Source organism: Pantherophis guttatus, chromosome 4 (genome assembly GCF_059756535.1).
Source record: "Pantherophis guttatus breed Tessera chromosome 4, ASM5975653v1, whole genome shotgun sequence".
Taxonomy (NCBI): domain Eukaryota; kingdom Metazoa; phylum Chordata; class Lepidosauria; order Squamata; family Colubridae; genus Pantherophis; species Pantherophis guttatus.
In genome coordinates this window covers 138,878,356-138,901,532 of record NC_142066.1, presented here as the reverse complement: position 1 = coordinate 138,901,532, position 23,177 = coordinate 138,878,356, and the positions used below count along the sequence as shown (strand labels likewise).

Genomic DNA, 23,177 nt, shown 5'->3' with positions numbered 1-23,177 from the left:
CAATGATCTTACCCAGCGGCTTCATGTAAATGTTGAACAGAGGTGGAGAGAGTACCGAGCCCTTTGGCACCCCACATAGCAGTGGGTGAGGGCTGGATCTCTCCCCTCCTATCAGCACTGACTGAGAGCAGCCGCAGAGGAAGGAAGTGAACCAGGATAGCACAAGGCCTCCTACTCCCATCCCCCGAAGCCGCTCCAGGAGAATACCATGGTCAATGATATTGAAAGCCACCGAGAGGTCAAGTAGAGCAAGGATGGATGCAAAACCCCATCCTGCTCCCACCAGAGAACATCCAAAAGAGCAACCAATGTCGTTTCTGTCCCAAATCCAGGCCTGAATCCTGACTAGTAGGGGTTGAGATAATCCATTTCATCCAGAAACCTCTGGAGCTGCCATGCAACCATCTTCTTGACAACCTTCCCCAAAAAGGGAAGATTGGAGACAGATCGGAAATTATCCAACTGGGTGGAGTCTAGCGATGGCTTCTTAAGAAGAGGGCAGACCACAGCCTCCTTAAAGTTCTGGAGCACTGCCCCCTCCTGTAGGGAGGCATTAATCACTGCCAGACTCCACCCGCTTGTCACCTCCTGGTAAGGTTTCACAAGCCAAGAGGGACATGGTTCTAATACACAGGTGCTTGCGCGCATATTCCCTAAGATCCTGTCCACTTCCTCGGGAGTAACAAAGTCAAACTGTTCCCAGATAATAGGGCAAGAAGTTGCCTCAAGGGCTTCCATCGGACCAGCAACCACGCTGGCATCTAACTGGGAACGAAATTGAGTGATTTTGTCTTCCAGAAAATCCGCAAACTCCTCAGCTTGTCCCTTCAGATGGACCTCAATCTCCTTTCCCAGGAGGAGATGGCCCACCTTAAAGAGAGTCACTGGGCGATTATCTGCAGACGCAATTAGTATGGAGAAGTATTCACACTTTGCTCCACGAATCACCACGTGGTAAGCCATAATAGCAGCTCTTACCCGTGTTCAATCGAGTTCATCTCCTGTCTTCCAACAGTGGCGCTCTAGATGTCTCCTCATGCGTTTCATCCCTCTCAGTTCCTCTGTATACCACGGGGCACAATGGATTCTTATCAAACATGTAGATGGTAAAAAAGGGGAAAGATAGCTAATAATCTAAAAAAAAATACAAAAAATTCAGAATAATATTAAGTTACAGAAATGGCTTAAAAATAGTATAATAATTTGCCAGAAAAATGCACATTTTAATATAGGGGAAAAAATGCACAGATACAGGATAGGAGATACCTGGCTTGGTAACAGGATTTCTAACAAATGTCATTGACTGCAAACAATTGACTGCAAACAGAATATGAATTAGGAATATAATATGGCTGTTGCAAAAAGACAAATGCAACTTTAGGCTGCATGAACACAATCACAGTATTATAGTTCTATTTTATTGTGTTTTGGTCATACTTTTAATAAATTTGATTTCTCCTCCCTCTCCAAGGTGCTGTTTTTTGAATCATAGGTTCTCTAGAATTATATTAAAATGTTAGCTACACTAGATGAAACAGCTAAAAATCTCTTTTGCTGGTTAATTAAACTTTAAAGATTCGCATTAGATTGATTTTTTTACCCTACTTTATTGCTAAATTATTTGCATCCTGTGTCAGTGCACTCTGTGTCTCTGAGTTGGTGAGATGCAGATAATATCATATTGACTTCCTGAGTTAGGGATTTTAACTTGCATGGAATAACATGAACGTATCTGGAATAAAATCAGGCTTTGGGTTTACTAATGATGTACTAAACTACATGTGCTAAAACTGACCAGTATTGACCTTATCTTAGTAGGGAAATTTACATATGGGACAGGTGTGATTAAGACTAGATATTAAGTCTATATTTTTACTATTTTAATAAATGTTACATGAAAGCCTCAGTTAATCAAACTCATGATGGATCATGGAGATTAGTAAGGTTTTTAGGTCCATCTGGTGATGATCAAAGCACATGGAATATTGTGTCTTGGATATAAGAGAAGTAAAGAATATGAATTAGCTAATTAAATGAATAAAGAAAATAGACGTAAAATTAAGGATTAAATAGAACTGAATGAAGATGATCTTATCTTCTGGAGAAATGTTGTCAATCATTTAGTCTTCTCTATGGATTAGTACTACGTGGAGAAATACATAAGTATAGGATCAATTGTATGAAAAAATGAATGAAAGAGCTAAGATATATGTCTAAAGTATGAATTGATATCATCTGGGTTATATTGTACTTTCATATGTACATACTTTTTCCTATGCATGATATTGGAGATATATGGGTATGATGTTCAGCTTTTTTTCTGTAAACTTATATATTACATAATACATGCAATAATATTCTAACTTTATTCTGCTTAAAGGATTAGATATATAGTATTAGCAGGGGTGAAATGCTCCTGGTTCGGACTGGCTCAGGAGAGTAGGTAGCGATGGCGGCGGGCAGTTCGGAGAACCAGTAGCAAAAATCAGTGCCCCCGCCCCCCATGCCCAGCTGAACTGTGCGATCATCAGAGCTTTTTTTTTTCTTTTAAATGGCTCTGATGATCCAAGCTCTGACGATCTCAGCTGAGTTGCCTGCTAATCAGTAGCAAAAATCCCTCCCCTTCCCCCCCTCAGCTTGCTTACCTTAGCTGCTGGTTGCAACGCCTTGCTGTAATCCCTGCAATCCATTGCATCAGCAAGCAACTGAATCTCCCTGCCTGCAATCAAGGAGGCAGGGAGTTGTGGACTTCAACTCCCAGAATTCCTCAGCCAGCAAAGCAAAGCTGGCTGAGGAATTCTGGGAGTTGAAGTCTACAAGTCTTAAAGTTGCCAAGGTTGGAGACCCCTGTTCTATTGGGTAAGTTTTTTTCCCCTTTGGGAGCTTTAAAAAAAATAGTTAATTGGGTTTTTTTTTTAGTTGTTCTTTTTTTAGACCTAGCCATTTAAAGTTTAGGAAGTTTTAAATTTAGCTGCTTTTATATAAAAATAAAAATAAATTAAAATAAAATAATATTTGTGCAGCTTTCTGAGATTTAGTGTGTTTCTGTAGTGTTTCACTCTAACTACACAAACACACAAAATCTCACAAAGCTGTATGTGGAATTTTGTGTGTGTAAAGTGTGAAAGTTGGTTTTTTTGGGCTTTTTGTGGCTGTGTGAGGTTCCTGCTTGTTGCAGGGGCTATTTTGGGTCTAGCACAGCTGCTTTTATATTGTGGGTGAGCCAGTTGTGTTGTGCTGTGTTTTGTAGGTTAAAAAAGGGCAAAGAAGTGACATTGACTTGGCCATACCCACCCAGTCACCTTACCACCAAGCCCCACCCATTAATTAAGCCACACCCACAGAACCGGTAGCAAAATTTTTAGATTTCACCCCTGAGTATTAGTCACATATATTATAAGATTCCTCTGAATTATATTTTGGATTTGCACATATTTTATATGGGTGGCAGTTGATTTTCATATGAATTAAATCTTTAGTTATTTCTTTAATATGTCCTAAATAGGAGTTCAAGTCTATAGAGCTGTTAATCATGCTTGATCAGAGTGTCACATCTATAATCATTCTCTTGCAATGATCACATTATTAGTCATACTAAGTTTCTATCATGACTACATCACTGAGAAAATAAAACTGGATATGAAATATTCAATTTTGATTCATATAACAAATTTTAACAAGAAGGGAGTTTATCATTTCCCAAAAGGGACAATATTTGACCAACTTGCTAACTTGTAAATTGAAATTTCGTGATTACCAAATTCAGAATATGCTTCCAAATTAGAAAATAGTTTATTTAGATTTTATTCATCTATTCATATGTTTATCCATACACTGAATAAAAATATTGAGGGGGGGGGGACTATTTTGAATACAAATAAACCATAGCAAATTTGGCAAGGGCAAAAAGGGAAATGAGCAGCAAGTCAAAGACACGCGCACTTGAAGAAATTGGATATGCTGCTTAGTATAAGAATAATTACCAGAATTCTGATAAAACATGCACCACCTCCAAGAAACAGGAGATGGAAAGACACAGTGAAACATCAGTTGGATGGAAGGATGGAAATGTTAGGGTGTGTTGACACAAAAGAAGATGAGAAATTAATATAAGCCAGATACACATGAAGGAAACAGAACAAGGTTAGGAAAAGGGAGCCAAAATGTAAGTAATACCATGCCAGAGTCAACAAGGGTAATGTTTAATGAGTTAGGCTGAAGACGAAAGACAAGGTATGTTCAAATGGCTATTGGCTTCTTTCCCAAATATCAGTGCTGTTTACACACTGTTGAATGGTACTCTACATGTTCCTCCCACCTCTATAAGTTGGCCAGCACTTGCTCCAGCTGTCCAATGTAGGAAAACAGTGGCTAGCTGATGCTCCGCCCCTTTATCTTGCTCCTCCTTTGTTCCATTTGCTTCACATGATTAAAGAAAAAAAGAGGAAAAAGAGGGCAGGGCAGATGTATTCCTCCCAGCAGAGGGGAGGTAAGTTGGGTTGAGAGAGAATGACTGGCTACAGTCATCCAGCTGGCTAAGGTAGGACTTGAACTCATGATCTCCTGCTTTCTAACCTGGTGCCTTAACCACTAGACCAAACTGGCTCTCTTTTGCTCAGGAGGGAAGTGGAAATCCCTGAACATGGGATGAATTGGGAGTTCTTGCAGTAAATAATTGCCTGTCCCACATTGCAGAGGAAATGCAGCAAATGTAGCCCTATTATGTTTCCTCTGAAGCTCATTAACTTCTGAAGAGAGAACATATAATTCTCATACCAATATATACAGTATCAGCATTGCCCTCCAGTTATAGAAGGGTCCAGAATTTGGGAATGGAAGCTAGAGTATGAAATTTGTATCTTTTAAGATAGAGGCTTTTTTTCGCAAAAATCTATTAGGGAACACAGGAATTTATCACTGGGTTTGTTTATCTTATTAGTTGGGAATTATCTTTAATCTTACATAGGAATATGCAATTTACTTTCTATAGGCATTGCCCATTGAGTGTCAAACATTATAGGACTATTGACTATTGAAACCTAAACCTGAGTTCTAGTCAAATGCTCCAAGATAGTACAAAAAGAAAAGTGAGGAATTGATTTTCTTGATGAGCAAAGACTAAATTTATTTTTACTTTAAAAGACATCATTTTAAAAACTTGCTTTAAGGTTAGCAGCATCAACAGTTGGGCTGAATAGGGTCAAAAAGGATGTTATGGCAACACAATCCAAGCTCACCCATTTTATGTTCTTTATCTGTTATTCTGTATATTCTGCATTCTGTGTATTCCCCATGCTTTCTGTATGTTATTCTTTATTTTTAGAGCTCTGAATTAATAAGTAAGCAAGGAATATGAAGTTTATATTTTCCAATATCCCTCAACTGCTAAATAGAGAATAAAATCTATGCTTCTTCTGCATTAATATAAGAATTTTGCCATTTCTGATACTGTCCTTCTCTATCTTAGACAGCAGGGAAAATAGATTCTATGAAGGTACTAGCAATGCCAGAGGAACATACTTTCTCAGTATCAGAAAAAAAGAAAAACAGCTTCCTTTTGCCCTTTATTAAATGACTTAACTAATAAAATAATTGCCCTATTAATTTTCTTTAATATTTTAAAGTATTTAGAGTGTGCACATAGCTCTATGGAAAATCACTGGAGTCAGTGGATCTCTAGTTGTCATCACTTGTCCCTCTTTTTAATTTTAATGTAATTATCATATTACATCGTATTTGAAAATGAACCATCTTTGGAAGACTTTATTACAATCCCACACAATATATATATATATATTTGTAAAAAAAAAAATTTCCCACAAACATAAACATAAAATACATCTTTTGAGAACAATGTTTTGATCCTGTCATTGAGAGGTACATCACTTACAATTTCTTTAACAGCTCTTTCCAATTTCTTCTATTACTTCTTTCAATATCAAAATCAAAACACAAATTTTAACAAATATTCTAGCATCATTATTTAAACATTTACCATTATTTTATCACCACTAATCTAATTTCCAGATAAACACAATTCTTATATCCATTTACAAATCCCATTCTATATATCCTCCTTCATCTCTAAACCCATTTCATCAATTCTATTAATTTTAAACTCCATTAATTAAAACCTGATTTTCTTATATTTATCATCTATTACATTTTCTATTTAACACAGAATCATTTTATATTCATCTCATTTCATATTAAATAAATTTCTCCTCTTTATATCTCCCATTATTTATTTCTCCTCCGTACCTCCAACTATTGTTTGGCTGATTCCCAGCATTTTCTATTTTGGCTGATTTCCAGCATTTCTCCTCCATACCTCCCATTTTTGTTTGGCTGATTACCAGCATATTTGTTTTGGCTGTTTTACAGCATGTTCTCCTCCATACCTCCTACTACTGTTTAGCTGATTCCCAGCTTCCCAGCATATTTGTTTTGGCTGTTTTGCAGCATATTCTCCTCTATATCTCTACCTATTGTTTAGCTGGATCCCACCATATTTTATTATAGCTATCTTCCACCATAATCACCTCAGTATTTCCAATTGCTTGGCTGATTCTCAGCATATTATAAAAAAAAAGAAAAAGGGGTAAGAGAGTGGAGGGAAAAAAAGAAAAATAAGAATTAAAAAAGTTGGAGAGAAAGAGAAGAAGAAAAAAAGAAAAGAAGAAGAAAAAGTAAATAACAAATAAAGCACATCTTCACCCTACTCCTTCTGGGTATTTCCCAACATCTTCTAATAATAATCAATTCCAAAGTATATCAGTCTTATTTTACTACTTAAATCTGTGTTACATATTTGCCTTCCACCAGTACATTGAACATTTAGTATTAAAACATTCCATTCTCTATTTTAGTTACAATATAACATTGAGATGTTTTACATCAGATTTATTTATTTATTATTATTATTTATTTATTATTCGAATTTCTATACCGCCCTTCTCCTTTCGGACTCAGGGCAGTGAACAGCCAAAATAAAAACATTTATACATAAGTACAATTAAAAATAGATTTAAAATAATTAAATTTGGCCCATAGTTTAAAATTATCAATTTAAAATCCGTATCAAAATTTAAAACCAACCATAAAATCAAGAGAGACCGGCTAACTGAAAGAGATGAGTTTTTAGGGCCCGATGAAAGGTCCGGAGGTCGGAGATCACTCGTATCTCTGGGGGTAGATTGTTCCAAAGGGTAGGTGCCACCACAGAGAAGGCTCTCCTCCTGGGGGTCGCCAGCCGGCATTGTCTAGCCGACGGCACCCTGAAGAGGCCTTCTCTGTGGGAGCGAACTGGCCGGTGGGAGGCTATTGGTGGCAGAAGGCGGTCCCATAAGTACCCTGGCCCTAAGCCATGGAGTGCTTTAAAGGTGATCACCAACACCTTGAAGCGCACCCGGAAGTCCACCGGAAGCCAATGCAGCTCGCGCAGGAGAGGAGTCACATGGGAGCGCCCAGTCGCTCCCATAATCCCCCGCGTGGCCGCATTCTGCACCAGTTGGAGCCTCCGGGTGTACCCCAAGGGGAGCCCCATGTAGAGAGCGTTACAATAGTCCAGACGAGAGGTGACGAGTGCTTGAGTGACTGTGCATAGGGAGTCCCGATCCAGAAAGGGGCGCAACTGGCGTATCAGGCGAACCTGATAAAAAGCCCCCCTGGCCACGGCCGTCATATGCCCTTCTAAAGACAGCCGTGCATCCAGGAGGACGCCCAAGTTGCAGGCCCCTTCCATGGGGGCCAATGATTCGCCCCCAATAACCAGCGATGGCGTCAGCTGGCTATACCGGGACACCGGCAACCACAGCCACTCGGTCTTGGAAGGGTTGAGTCGAAGCCTGTTTCTCCCCATCCAGACCCGCACGGCCTCTAGGCACTGGGACATCACTTCCAAGGCATCGTTGGGATGGTCTGGGGTGGAGATGTACAGCTGAGTATCATCAGCGTACTGATGGAACTCCACCCCAAAACCACGGATGATCTCACCCAGCGGCTTCACATAAATGTTGAACAGGAGGGGCGAGAGCACCGACCCTTGTGGCACCCCACAAACAAGGCGCCTCGGGGTCGACCGCTGCCCCCCTGTCAACACGGATTGCGATATATCATCTTATATTCATTTATGCTCTTATTCTATTAAAAGTAATCTTTCCCCACCTTAACAATAATTTTAAATCATCTTGTTTTATTTTCCATTTGTATTATTCTATATATGCCTCCTGTTTATATTAAAAAAAAAAAAATTAAACATAGTGTTTCCATTTAATCAAATTATTTTATATTATTATCTCACAATCAAAAATATTTTATTTTTTCCCTTTCCTTATCTGTCCATAGGCACTCCATTTCAAGTTCAATATTGCCAAGTTTAAAGTTCTATAAATCTTTTTAGTTCTTTAGTTGTTTCTTATTCCATGCAAATTCATCATTTTTTCTTCTTTTATTGCTGCACCATTTGCCTTCTTTTGTTCCTACACCACTTCCGATTTTAAAAACTCCACTTTATTTCTTCTTTCTTTCATCAAGTAAACCACCCACAGACAGAATAAAAATCTCCACAATTCAAAAAAAGCCTTTAGTTGTTTTCAAAGTAATCCAAATTAAACGACCAGTCACTTTATTTCTTTTTCAAACAAGAGGCAAATCTTCGTAATCAACACTTTCCCTTAGTCTCGGCATTCTTCATTTTGTTATAATATGTAGCAGTTTTCAGCCAGTCATTGAGCTCTCTCTGCTTCTAAATTTTAAAGGTATTACATCTTTTTTCCCCTCTTTTCCTTTCTTCAAAAGAAAAAAAAATCCATCCAGTTTCAATTTAAAAAGGGTTTCTCCTAACTTCCAACATGTCTCGATGTTCAATTATTCCGAATCAATCTTAGGAAAAAAAAAACCAACCTTAACGGGTCTTTGTTCCTGTTGTTACTTTATTGACTCTTCATGCCCCACTAATCCACAGCCACTATTTATGGCTAGGGGTCTTACAGTAATAGTCTATGCTCTATTGTTGTTTCACGTCTGGGTTGGTGTCACTCACCCGGCTTCAAGCACATCGTTCTCGTCTTCTCTCCTCCTGCACTATTCTTTTTGGTTTGTCCCAGCTTCGTAGCAGCCGCCGTGGCTGCCGCCCCCCCCCCCCCGCCGATTCACAGAGGCTTCCCTCTGACCTCCGAGGAACTTGCCTGTTCCTCTCAGTCGTCCAAGGCACCCCTCTTCTCCCCCCATCCCTGCAGGATGGGTTCGGTCCGAAGACCCATTGGCGGCGGTTTGGCAGCCGGGGTTTTCGTGGGACTCCTCAGAGCCCGCTATTTCCCTGACTGTCTCGCCGTGACATCAAACCGGAAGTCCACCATCCCACACAATATTATTGAACTGATAGATCTCAAAGCTTTGAATGCAGGATTATATAAAAAAAACATGGAAAGTTGCATAGTTGACTTGTAGAAGTTGCTGGATGCTAAGATTAATTTACAGGATCACTTCCTTAATGTCAAACTAGGGAATAGAGCCAGTGTTATAATAAATGATACTTTGTGTTTATGAGGAAGCTTTCCTTTTTCATCACAGTCAAGCAGATCCAGGTGTACTTTGGCTGCTTGCATTGGGGCATTGAGGAATTAAAAGGCATGCTGCATGGGCAATAGAAGAGCATATCTGTACATCACGGCAAATGTTGATCCTGCATGGCATTAATGATTGTTTTTTGCAGTGGTAAAGTATATATCAGAATTAATCATGTATGTGTGTGCTTAAAGAGCAGTATTGAGGCAACAGAATCTTCTTAACAGAAGTAGATTTAGATTAATTAGCCGGTTAATTCAATAGCTACAAACCATAACGGTAGAAGTAATTGCTGTGACAGAGTGGAAGTATATTAGCCAATCTAAGCAAATAATTATGAAGAATTGCAGTGAAAAGTGTTCTGAGCTCTGTTGATATTGGAAAGTCAATTTGTAGTCATGATACTACTTATTCCCTGTGGTGAATAATGTAAACATTAAAAAAAAAAACATTCAGGGATTACAAAGTCTGCCTTGTTAGAAGAAGGTTGCCATGTTGATCCTAAACAAAGACTGATAGGTTCCAAAATGATTCAGGCACTTTTGAATGTGGATAGCAATCTGATAAATTTTAACAAAGACCTTTATTTAAGACAATAAAGAAATTTATCACAACCTGCATACACAAAACAATTTTAACAGTTACTGTGATTAACTTTAACTTTGTGGATCTTCAATACTTCATAAAGCTATGAATGAAGATCTAGTTTGTGGTAAGAAGAGCTATGTTTGACAGCCTGGGCACATGTAATTGAAAGGTAGAGTATGTAATAAATTTGTAATCTGATTATTAAATCTTATGAAAGAAATACACATTTTAGCTATTAAAATTATTAAAAGCATATGTGCTAAATCTACAGTGAAGTTTAGGGGCAAACAGAACTATGTTTTTGTTTATGAATAAATAGCTACTGAAGTGATACATGAAGGAACTCAATCGTTCATTGGGCTCTTAGAATCTCAGAGAATCTCAGAGAACTATACTTCAATTGAAAGAAGCAGATCATTGTTCTGATCAGAGCACTTTGTTATTACTATATATAATAAATATACTTTATCTGACTTCATTTATATATTTCTTCTCATAGAGTTTTCAAATTATTTATTCTTCTCCTTGTTTGCTGTCCCCATGTGACTGAAATGTAAAACTCCCATTACATTTAAGTTTTTAAGTACAGTAATATCTTGCCATGATCAAGTTTTCTTCAGTTCTTCTTATCTAATAAGTGTTAACTAACCACCAAATCTCTTGTTGCTGTCTTACTATTGTTAGAAATAATCTTGTTTAATATTAGAGAGTTGTTATACATAATATATATGGCAAAATTATTTTGTGTGTTTGTATTTCATTTGCCAATATTTTTGTGTTAATTTCCCTGATTTTATCAAAACCATTGCATTAAAAAATATGTACATTATTTAGGATACCAAAAATACTCTACATTCTAAAGCTTATTTGGTATAAAGTATTAGTAGGTGAATTAGGTCAAAAGAAATTATTTGGGGACTGATATAAATGTTTCAACTAATCCTTAGTATGTGAAGGTAACAGAAAATATATTTTTATTTTAAAACATTAAAAAGATGCTGTAAAACAATAATTAAGTTTAATAAATTAAAGGCTGTAAACTAAAGATCTTGATTGATCGTATGGTGATGGCCCTCCTGCCTTGTTAATTGAGAAGTCTTTTAATTGAGGCTTCTAGCTGAAGAGAATATTGGTTTACTTAAATTGAAATTCTAAGCTGTTCCAGAGACTTAGAATATTTGGAAATAAACTAAAATTAAATATAAGATAAATTGAACCAATGATAAAATGATGAGAAATATATGTACAGTATTTCTGATTAACTCTATCTTGAGCCTTTTCTGTACATGATTGGCTTTAGCTTTTGCAAGCTGGGACACAGACAATGAATGCATTAAATTAACAGAATTAGTACATTCATTTTTAGCTGTTATTACCCAACAATAATATTTTTAAGGACCAGAAAATGAATATGTGTTGTTCTGATCTGTGGCAATTGTACTAAATCTTAATGAAACTTAAAATATTTCCCTATAATTGTACATAAAATATTTACTATAATGTTTGCATTAGTAGAAAATCATATGTATTCATGTTCCATAATGGTGAAGTCTTTATAGGTAGACAGTATTAACCTTCATAATAGAACTCATTTTGTATGGCATCAGTCTGGACTAACAAAATGTTGCTTCAGAATTACATTCCTCAGATGTGTACATAGTCTTTTCCAAGATGGTTGGCTCACATATTAATTACTTATTTTATGTTATAAGCTCATTTTCTTATATAACAGTGTTTTATGAAATGCAGAAAAGACATGCTGAATTTTCTCTTTTTCCTATCCTCCTGTAAATGGACTTTAAGATGTAGGCAATGGAATTGGACAAGGACAGGTTCTCCAGAAGAAATCATAGTCCACAGAGGATTCTTGGTAACTCAGGTTTATTTGCACAGCCACACCATCACATTTTTGGGCAAAAGCAACCACAGTTGATAAATTGGCTGTGACATCTTAAGCTTTCTAAGATGCTCCAAATGGAAAATACTACTATTTTTTTGGTATGCTTTTATCTGTAAGGGTATAATGTTTATAAACAGAGTACCTTTTCAAAGCAGCATTTAGTTTATAAGAGTTCAGACTAATATGAGATGTAAAATTATGATTCTGAAACATGAAAGAGATACAACACTTTAGTATTTTGGCAGATAAGTATGTTTTTCATGGTATGTTCATTTGAAAAGCAGTAGCTGTAATGATCTGGTATCATAAATCACATGCAATTCAGAGGTGTGATTGTGAAGTACATAGAGCTACCATACTTTTGAAGGTAGAAAGTAATGATTTCTGCCATGATGCTAGAAAAACCTGATCATCTATGAAGTAGATATTTCTGTCATACCTAATTGCTGAGATTTAGTTATAAAATTGCTCACAGAAATAAAATTTTATAATTTGTCTTCTTTTCACTTAGGATGCTGGTGAAATGGTTCGTTCATTCGTTGGTGGTTTGGAACTAATTGTTAATCTTTTAAAATCTGAAAATAAAGAAGTTTTGGCAAGTGTGTGTGCTGCAATCACCAACATAGCAAAAGATGAAGAGAATTTAGCTGTTATAACAGATCATGGTGTTGTTCCTTTATTATCCAAATTAGCAAATACAGTAAGTAAAATTTTGTTCTTGTTGCTAATATTCTGGAATACACTGTATGATGTCATCTTTTATATTTCTTCTGCAATTAGATAAAATGTTATTTCAGAATCTTTATACTCTGATAAAAATATAATTGTTCAGAGTTCCTAAATATTTTTTTTTTAAAAAACTGATGTTAATAACCAATAAAGCATTGAGAACAAAGAAACCAATCCTTTTTAAGCTCCTTTCATATTTTTAATGGTTGCTGTTATGTGAAGTATCTTCCATTAAGATATCAGGGGATGCATTTTTTTAATAATTTATTTTGCCTCTTGGTTTAGAACAATGACAAATTACGACGGCATTTAGCTGATGCCATTTCTCGCTGCTGCATGTGGGGAAGTAACAGGATTGGTTTTGGAGATACTAAAGCTGTTGCACCTTTGGTACGTTATCTGAAATCAAGTGATCCAGAAGTTCACCGAGCTACTGCACAAGCATTGTATCAACTGTCAGAGGATCCCAACAATTGCATTACCATGCATGAAAATGGAGTGGTGAAGGTAAGATAGATAGATAGATAGATAGATAGATAGATAGATAGATAGATAGATAGATAGATAGATAGATAGATAGATAGATAGATGGTAGACAGACAGACAGACATTCAACATCATTTATCCCTTTTATAATCTCTTGGGATTCTTTAATGTATTATTAAAAATAGTTTGAAAAGTGCAATAAGCTAAACTAAAGTTATTAGGTCACTAACTTAGATTGATTAATATGTTTTGAAATGCTAGAACTTTATAAGCTGAGTGGCTGGCTCTCAGTCTCTTCTAGGACTAGTTCAAAGAACTGGTATTATCTGAAGATCCAAGTACTGATTCTAAAACATCCCCTCCCAAATGCGCCTAGCTAGCTCTTTCGTTCATCTTTGGTGGTCCAATGCACTTAGGTAAATGACTATCAGAAATGACATTCTCTATGGTAGAATTCAAGTTACACAATATTCTTGCTCCCAGGCACTTAACAATGTTCTCTTTGTGCCTATCTACTTGGCATTTTATACTTAATGTAGTATACCTTTTATGTTAGCTTTTACCTTTTTAGTTTCTCTGCATTTAACTAGAAAAAAACAAAAATAAAATATGTGACTCTGCTAACCCTCAGAATTCCTCATTCCATTGTAAATTAGCTAAACTGTATTGCACTATATTGTCTCACAGCAATATTTTCATACTTAAATGTCTGAATAGATGTAAGTAATTACTGTAAGTAATTACTACTAAAAGAATTTTATAATTGACTCAAAGGCTTAAAATCATGTTACATAACATTCAGCTTTGGAAGACTCAAAATAATGAATAAGTCCTTTTATCCTACTCTCAATAAGAAAAATGGACTTTATAGTATACATGTAAGTGATTTTTAAAACTTTTTAAAATGTGAAAATCATGGTTTCTGGCACGAGATAGGATGACGATTTTCCACATTGTTTGGGAATTATTTAATTTTAATACTTTTATGCCTTCTTTTGTTTGCTTTAAAAAGTTACAGTTGGATGCTGCATATAATTTGGGAGACTTTTTGCAATAAAACATACCAGTAGCTATGAACATTGTATAATAATGGACAGATAGTGGTGCTGCTGTCCTACGTACTAACAATATTGATAAGTAGCAGTGATCTGTCATTTAGGCTGTGAAACAGATGGATGGTTGGCTGAAAGAATTGATGGAGCAATAAAACTATAGGAATATAAATTATACACAGAATAATCATGCCTTATGCAGACCTCTTTTTAATTCAGGATTCAGTAGATGGCAGTAGCAAATGACTTTGTCTTATCTTTAAAAAACTCTGCAGGGTAATATTTGGTTAGTACATAGATGGGAGACTATGAGAAAAATCCTAGGATTGTAGCTTAGACTAGAAAATCAAGAAATCATCAAGAAATCATCAAAAGAAGGCAATGACAAATCCTTTTCACATTTTCTGGAGAATATTATACAGTAGTGGCCAAAATTGCGGAAACCTTTTGGGAAAAGTGTATTTTTGAGGTTTGATGGCTAATAACACCACTTTTTTTGACTAGTACCATAAAATTATATATCAATGGAAAGATAATTTAATGAAGAATGTAATACAACAAGGTTTGTTCAATTATCTGTATTTTATGAAAAGTTATAGCCAAATAACCAGAAAAAGTAAGCACAACTTGGTTGATATCAGGTAGCTTTCCTTCATCTGATTGTAGCCAATGAGCACGAGTGTTTAGAGAGCCAATCAGGTGTCATCTTGTTTTGACAATGAGCCAATCAGATAACAGTAGGATTCAATTATTGATGTCATGTATTGAAGCTGACTGGAGGACATTTGTCAGTGTGTTATGTGATCACTATCAAGTTGGTTGGGTTTTTTGTGTTCTTTCATTTAGTGAGCTTGTAAAACATAATAAAATTAAAGTAATGGTGCAAAGAGTTGACTGGTCGCCCAGAAAGTGATGTAAAATAATATTATTAAGGCTACAGTTATAAAGAAATTAGGAGAAAAATTGGTGGAAATTTAACCAAATGTGGCATTTCTAAGTTTTTGAAGAGGTATATGGAGACTCAGTCACTACAAAACCACACTGGTAAAAGCAGGAAAAGGTGCACAACAGCAAGTGATGACAGAAGAATTAAGAGACTGTGCCTACATGACAGAAGAAAATCATAAGGGTGTATTCAAGATGAAATGGTGCAATGCAATGTGAAGTTGAGTGAAGTACTGCAGGAATTTGGCCTAAAATCTAGAATTCCATGAAAAAAGCCACTTTTATCTCTCAAATAAAGGTTGAAAAGCATTAAATTTTTGATTAAATTATCTCTCCATTGATATATAATTTTATGGTACTACTCTAAAAAAAAGTGGTGATTTAGCCATCAAACCTCAAAAATACACTTTTCCCAAAAGGTTTCTACAATTTTGGCCACTACTGTATATGTTTGGGTACAGTAATCACAAATTAAGCTAAATTTTGAAGAATTATGTTGTCATATTTTTGTTAAGTATATAACACATCCTAGAATTTTTCTCATAGTCTCCCATCAAGTATTCATAGTAATGAAGACAGAAGACAAATTCTGTCTTTATTATTATTATTATTATTATTATTATTATTATTATTATTATTATTATTATTATTATTATTATTTATTAGATTTCTATACCGCCCTACTCCCGAAGGACTCAGGGCGGTGCACAGCCAAACAATAAAAACACATACAATACAAAATTTAAAAAATAGAATAAAATCAAATTAAATAATTTTGGCCCCGACAAATTTAAAACCCCAAACTTTTAAAACCAATTTAAAATTGAATATATAAATACTAAAAAATATTTAAAATTTTAAAAATCTTTTATAAAAGAGGGGGAAAATTAGGCCAGGCCGGCCTGGTGAAATAGTAAGGTCTTTAAGGCGCGGCGGAAGGTGCGCAGATCCGGGATCCTCCGTATCTCTGGGGGGAGCTCGTTCCAGATAGTAGGTGCCCCCACAGAGAAGGCTCTCCCCCTGGGGGCCGCCAGTCGGCATTGTTTGGCTGACGGCACCCGGAGGAGCCCTTCTCTATGGGAGCGTACCGGCCGGTGGGAGGCTATTGGTGGTAGTAGGCGGTCCCGCAAGTACCCGGGTCCTAAGCCATGGAGCGCTTTAAAGGTGGTAACCAAAACCTTGAAGCGCACCCGGAAGACCACCGGGAGCCAGTGCAGCTCGCGCAGGAGAGGTGTTACATGGGAACGCCATGTCGCTCCCATTACCACCCGCGCGGCCGCACTCTGCGCCAGTTGGAGCCTCCGGGTGCTCCTCAAGGGGAGCCCCATGTAGAGAGCGTTGCAATAGTCCAGGCGGGAGGTGACAAGGGCATGAGTGACCGTGCGTAAAGAGTCCCGATCCAGAAAGGGACGCAACTGGCGAATCAGGCGAACCTGATGAAAAATCCTCCCGGTCACGGCCGTCAAGTGCTCTTCTAAAGACAGCCGTGAGTCCAGGAGGACGCCCAAGTTGCGAGCCCTCTCCGTGGGGGCCAATGATTCGCCCCCAATAGTCAGTGATGGCGTCAACTGACTATATCGGGACGTCGGAAACCACAGCCACTCAGTCTTGGATGGGTTGAGCCTGAGCCTGTTCCTCCCCATCCAGATCCGTACGGCCTCCAGGCACCGGGACATCACTTCAAGGGCATCGTTGGGGTGATCCGGGGTGGAGATGTACAGCTGGGTGTCGTCAGCGTACTGATGGTACTCCACCCCAAAACCACGGATGATCTCGCCCAGCGGCTTCACATAAATGTTGAACAGGAGAGGCGAGAGGACCGACCCTTGCGGCACCCCACATATGAGGGGCCTCGGGGTCGACCTCTGTCCCCCTGTCAACACAGACTGCGGCCGGTCAGAGAGAAAGGAGGAGAACCACCGCAACACAGTGCCTCCCACCCCCAACTCTTCCAACCGGTGCAGCATGATACCATGGTCGATGGTATCAAAAGCCGCTGAGAGATCTAACAGGACCAGGACAGAAGAGCACCCCCTGTCCCGAGCCCTCCAGAGATCATCAACCAACGCGACCAATGCCGTTTCCGTGCTGTACCCGGGCCTGAAGCCCGACTGGAACGGATCCAGATACGTCGTTTCATCCAGGTGCTGGGGGAGCTGTTGCGCGACCACACTCTCAACAACCTTCGCAACAAAGCGAAGATTGGAGACCGGATGATAATTTACCAACATTGCCGGGTCCAGGGAAGGCTTCTTGAGGAGAGGCCTCACCACCGCCTCTTTCAAGGCGGCGGGAAAGTCACCCTCACTCAGCGAAGCGTTTATAATCCCCTGGAGCCAGCCTCGTGTCACTTCCTGGGAAGCCAGTACTAACCAGGAAGGACACGGGTCCAATAAACAAGTGGTCGCGTTCAGTCTACCCAGAATCCTGTCCACGTCCTCAGGGGTCACAGGATCAAACTCATCCCAGATAACATTCTCAAGACCCGCCCCTGTCTCTCCCCCTGAGACTACCCAGTCGGAGTCCAAGTCTTCCCGAATCTGAGTGATTTTGTCATACAGATACTGAACAAAATCCTCGGCTCTACCCTCCAAGGGGTCCTCCCGCGCTTCCTGGTGGAGCAGGGAGCGGGTCACCCTAAAGAGGGCGGCCGGGCGATTATCTGATGACGCAATAAGAGCAGCAAAATAACTACATTTCGCTGCTTTTATCGCCACTAAGTAATTCCTAATGTGGGATCTTACTAGTGTCCGGTCAGATTCAAGAAGACTGGCCCTCCAACTACTCTCTAGGCGTCTTTTCCGGCGCTTCAACTCCCTCAGCTCCTCGGTAAACCAAGGAGCCAATTGAGATCGGTGCCGGGTCAGAGGCCGCAAAGGCACGACCCGATCCAGAGCACCAGCAGCCGCCCTATCCCAGGCGGCCACCAGGTCTCCAGTCGAGGCGTGTGCCAGAACCTCAGGAAATGGCCCAAGCTCCGTCTGGAATCTGTCAGGTTCCATCAGGCGCCTGGGGCGGAACCATCTGACCGGCTCCGCCTCCCTGCGGCGGGGTGCAGCGGTTTGAAAGTCGAGACGAAGGAGAGAGTGATCTGACCATGACAAGGGTTCAGTAACTATATCCCCTATATCAAGATCCCTCAACCACTGTCCAGAGACAAAAACCAGATCCAGCGTGTTTCCCCCTGTGTGGGTAGGGCCATGAATTAACTGGGTCAGGTCCATAGCTGTCATGGAAGCCATGAACTCCCGAGCCATCTCTGACGTCTCACCCACGGACGGCAGGTTGAAATCCCCCATAACCATAAGCTTAGGGGTATCAACCGCCACCGCGGCGATGACGTTGAGTAGCTCGGGCAGGGCTGTTGCCACGTGGCAGGGAGCCAGGTACGTGATCAGCAAACCCATCTGAACCCCATGACCCCATTTCACAAAAAGGGATTCACAGCCGGCCGTCTGAGGAACAGTGGCCTCCCTCGGTCTCAGACCTTCTTTAATGATAACCGCTACCCCCCCGCCCCTCCCCTGTGACCTCGGCTGATGGAATGCTTGGAAACCTGGCGGGCACATTTCAACGAGGGGAACCCCCCCCTCCTGGCCCAACCAGGTCTCCGTAATACCTGCCAGGTCCGCACCCCCCTCCTGAACAAGATCACAGATGAGGGGGGCTTTATTTACTACGGACCTGGCATTGCACAGCATCAGCCGAAGGCCTGGGTCCTGAGGGTCTATGCAACCTGAGGAGCGAGTAGAGCCTTGGGGGCCGGAGCACGCCACCGCTCGTAGACAGCGAGTGCGCACTCCCCTAACACGATATGGCCCCCTGCTCCCGCCATATCTACCCCTCCCACCTACAGTACTGATGTTCAAAAAACTATCCGGACAAGCTCTAACCCCCCCCTCGATCCCGGGTCCTCCATCCCCCACACCACGCTTCACTGCCAGACCCGACCCTCCCCCTTGTGGGTTATCCCCCATACCCACAGCCCGAATTCCAATCTGACCCTCCCCCTCCCTAGGACCCCTTAAAAATTTGACTAAAAATTTTGTTAAAAAACCCCTCAATCCCCTCGTTTTCACATGCCACCTCTCTGGGTCCCAAAACCCTTCCTTGAGGTGGGCCCTCGATAGTGAGGAGGGCCACATCTGCGAGAAGGGGGAATCTCGCAGCGCAAGAAGATCTGCAGTCGTATACATCTCCAAAATGCAGCGATGGAGGCCCAAAGCTCAGACAGGGGACTTCACAAAAGATGTAACACAGCCAATTGTTCATCGATGTGCTGTTGGTGTCTCAACTGTCCTCCCACAACAGCAGGAGGGTCTTATTTTTACAAGATAAAATTCTATCATTACTTATGCTTGTGGGGGGAGCTATTGCACAATTATAATTTGGTAGAAAGAAGTACAAAGTATTACAACAATGTATTTTTGGCAACTTCTTGGTATTTTATTAATGCTTCCTTTAAACAGTGGGATGTCTTGAATAATACTACTAGCTTTTCATCCTTTGTCTACCCGTTTCCTTTTTTAAAATTCTCATACAATGACTGAAATGTTGCTGTCTGCATTACTGCTAGATTCATATCATGTAGATAGTGATTAGTTTAGTAGTTGTTGAGGATCATGGCTTGTGACTAAGCAGTTTACTAAGCAGTTTAAATCTGCCTAGCCTATCCATAAATAAAACCACTGTGACCATGTTCATGACCTTCAATGAGCAGAAAAATCTTTCTAATGCAACCCAGTGCTCCGCATTCATTAAAACAGATTGATGATCACTGACCAAGCCTTGACACTGACCACATGTTTAATTAAACCAGTTCAGTATTCATCTCTATTGAATATTGTTCGCAGTATTCAAGATCAGCTCTGAAGATCAGATTTCCAAGGGATGTATATATGGTAAATTGAAGATGATTCTGAAAAAAGAGCCAACAAACAGCAAAGATCAAGAAACCAGTGAATAGATTTGTTCCTTGGAAACATTCCTGATAAGGAAAGGATGGAAGATTGCCCATATGTGTTCTGGATAGCTTCTTCTCATAACGAGAGTACAGGACAGTATACACCCAATTTTACGATATTTTTTGCTGCTGTCAGTAAGCGAATCAGTTGTTAAGTGAGTCATGCAATCATTCAACAAATGCAGCCTCCCATTAACTTTGCTCATCCAGAACCCCCTGGAAAGGGAATAAATATCAATCACATGATCCCAGCACGTTGAGATCATCGTAAATACATACCATACTTGTCAGATAAAATTTGTTCTATCTTTCTCATTTCTTCAATAACATTTACAGTATAGGTAAAGGTAAAGGTAAAGGTTCCCCTCGCACATATGTGCTAGTCGTTCCCAACTCTAGGGGGTGGTGCTCATCTCCGTTTCAAAGAGCCAGCGCTGTCCAAAGACGTCTCCCAGGTCATGTGGCCGGCATGACTAAACGCCAAAGGCGCACGGAACGCTGTTACCTTCCCACCAAAGGTGGTCCCTATTTTTCTACTTGCATTTTTTACGTACTTTCGAACTGCTAGGTTGGCAGAAGCTGGGACAAGTAATGGGAGCTCACCCCATTACACGGCACTAGGGATTCAAACAGCTGAACTGCCGACTTTTCAATCGACAAATTCAGCATCTTAGCCACTGAGCCACCACGTCCCTTATCTACAGTATAACCTATCTATAGAAGCAGCTAACTTAACTGACATTGTTAATATTGTGGCTACTAATTTCTGACTGCATTGTTCCAAAATCTCTTTCAGCATTTTCACTGTAAAAATGTTTCATTGTAAAAATCCATTGTAAACTTGGATATTATAGGTTTGTATCTTTTTTTCTTTACTTCATATCTTTAATCCCCAATAATGTCCAGTTTTCAAACCATAAAATTGCCTATTTCTGTTGTATCTTCCAAAAATCTGAACAGGTTTCCTATTATAAGCTGTGTGTTCTTTATAATTAATTCCAAAATCTTATTGTAAAAGGTTCAATATTCCAAATTTATCTGGACTCTTAGTTAATATAAAACCCTTACTTTTATAACTCTCTTAGATCAAATTTTTATTTATCCTTTTGCTATTTATTTCAGATTTTTTAAATTCTTAAACTTATAATTATTTTTTCTTTTGTTCAAAATTGAAGATAAACTCTCACTTAATGAATAGTTTTCAGTCTTATTGTTGTGAAGAGACAATTGTTTGTAATGTGGGAGGAAATATACAAAGAAGTGACTTCCAACCTTCATTCCAAACAGTATAAACATTAGTGACTTACTAATGTTTATACTGTTTAGAATGAAGGTTGGAAATCACTTCTTTGTATATTTCTTTTCTCTATATTTTTACTTCTTTATTCTCTCTTCATCTTTTATTTTTCTTGCAACATTTTTCTTCTTTTCTCTTTTCTCTATGTTTAGTTTGCATTAGATTTTGCTATTATAATAAAAATTCATATATATAACAGACATGCCAAATATTTCATTAAACTTGTGTTGCTGTGACTAAATTATGTGTTTCAGTCAGGTTTTGCCTGTAGCTATCACAGATTTTGCACTGATAAGCTGACAAATACATTTAGTATACATCATTATTATTTTTTTAATGATAACATACCTGGGGATTGGTTTACAAAAAATTCTTCTATATTAGATAGTGGACTTACTCCAGCTCCCTGCTATTAAATGTTGATAAGAGTGAAGAAGTGAGCATTTGCCAAGCTTACTTCTACCATATAGAACAGCTTCTCCCTTGAGATACATGTGTGTGTGTGTGTGTGTGGAGTGTGTAGATGTGGATGTGAGTGTGTGTATGGCTTGCACACATGCTGTTATTCTTTTCTTCTAGAAAGCTTTTAAGACTTGGCTTTTTCCTCCAGTATTGGACCAGGATGGTGAAGTCAGAACAGCATTTTTGCCATTGATGGTCTGTTAAGAGGTTTTAAGAGATTATAATTTTATCTATTTTATTATTTGTATACCTATTTGTTAGCTGTGTAACAAATATGGGTGGCCATATAAAAACTATTCTAATCAATAAATTAATAAAGTATGACTCAAAGCTGATTTACACAAGCAACTAGGCCCTTTCAGATGTAATTCTATGGAGAGAACATTTGCATTAAATATCATCTTTAAAAAACTTTCTTTTTGGAGCAGGGTTTAGAGGGCAAGTTTCAAGTAAACAGCAATAAGAGCATATGTGAGACACGTTATTTCCAGTTTAATTCCTAGTAAGGGACAATAATTTTGATGATTTTATTATTGTTGTTAGTTTCCCCTTTGGTAACTTTTTAATTTAGGAACATTTGGGGGGGGGGACCTGAATGTTGGCATCCTCTACTTGGCATGTTCTGAATATCTTTTAGTCTTCTAAAAAGAAGCCCATCCCACTAAGCTGTAGGTTCGTTGGAGCAGTTCAACAGAAGCTGTGCCCTGCAGCTCTTTTAGTGATAAATGAGCCATTTCAAATAAGTGGAGCTGCAGCCAATTTATGCAGAAGGAATCATTAAAGCATTTTTAAATAGATAGTTTTGAAGGTTCAAAATGTATAAACAAGGTATGCTAAACCCCAATATATACTCCGAATTTTAATGGAAAAGGTTGTAGCTCTTTGACTCTTCCAACTTTAACAGAATTTGCCAAAAAACCGAAGAATCTGGCATGAGCCATAGATAACAGTTCCATCTTTCATCTAGGTTTCTCTTCTGTATTTATCTTGCTTTAGAGAATGCAGGGAATGTCCTTTTTTCTGACTTGGCACTTTTATCCAAACCACAAAAAATACATTGAGCAGCTTCTTGCAATTGTCTAAAAACAAATTCCAGTTCAGGAGACTTTGTAGAAAAGTCAGGCTGGGATCCAGAGATCCCAGTGCACAACTGGAAAACATTTCTACACATCCATAGAGTCACTGATT

At 38.9% G+C, this 23,177-nt stretch overlaps 1 protein-coding gene across 2 annotated transcripts in view; it reads left to right on the top strand.

Annotated features, from left to right (window-relative positions):
- ODAD2 (outer dynein arm docking complex subunit 2) overlaps window positions 1-23,177 on the top strand; it is a 106,585-nt gene that overhangs the window by 74,163 nt on the left and 9,245 nt on the right. For both annotated transcript variants that reach the window (XM_087892907.1, XM_034402375.3), the window contains exons 18-19: window positions 12,567-12,755; window positions 13,070-13,291. In XM_087892907.1, the coding sequence (XP_087749033.1) occupies window positions 12,567-12,755; window positions 13,070-13,291 (411 nt within the window). The remainder of the gene's footprint in view (window positions 1-12,566; window positions 12,756-13,069; window positions 13,292-23,177) is intronic.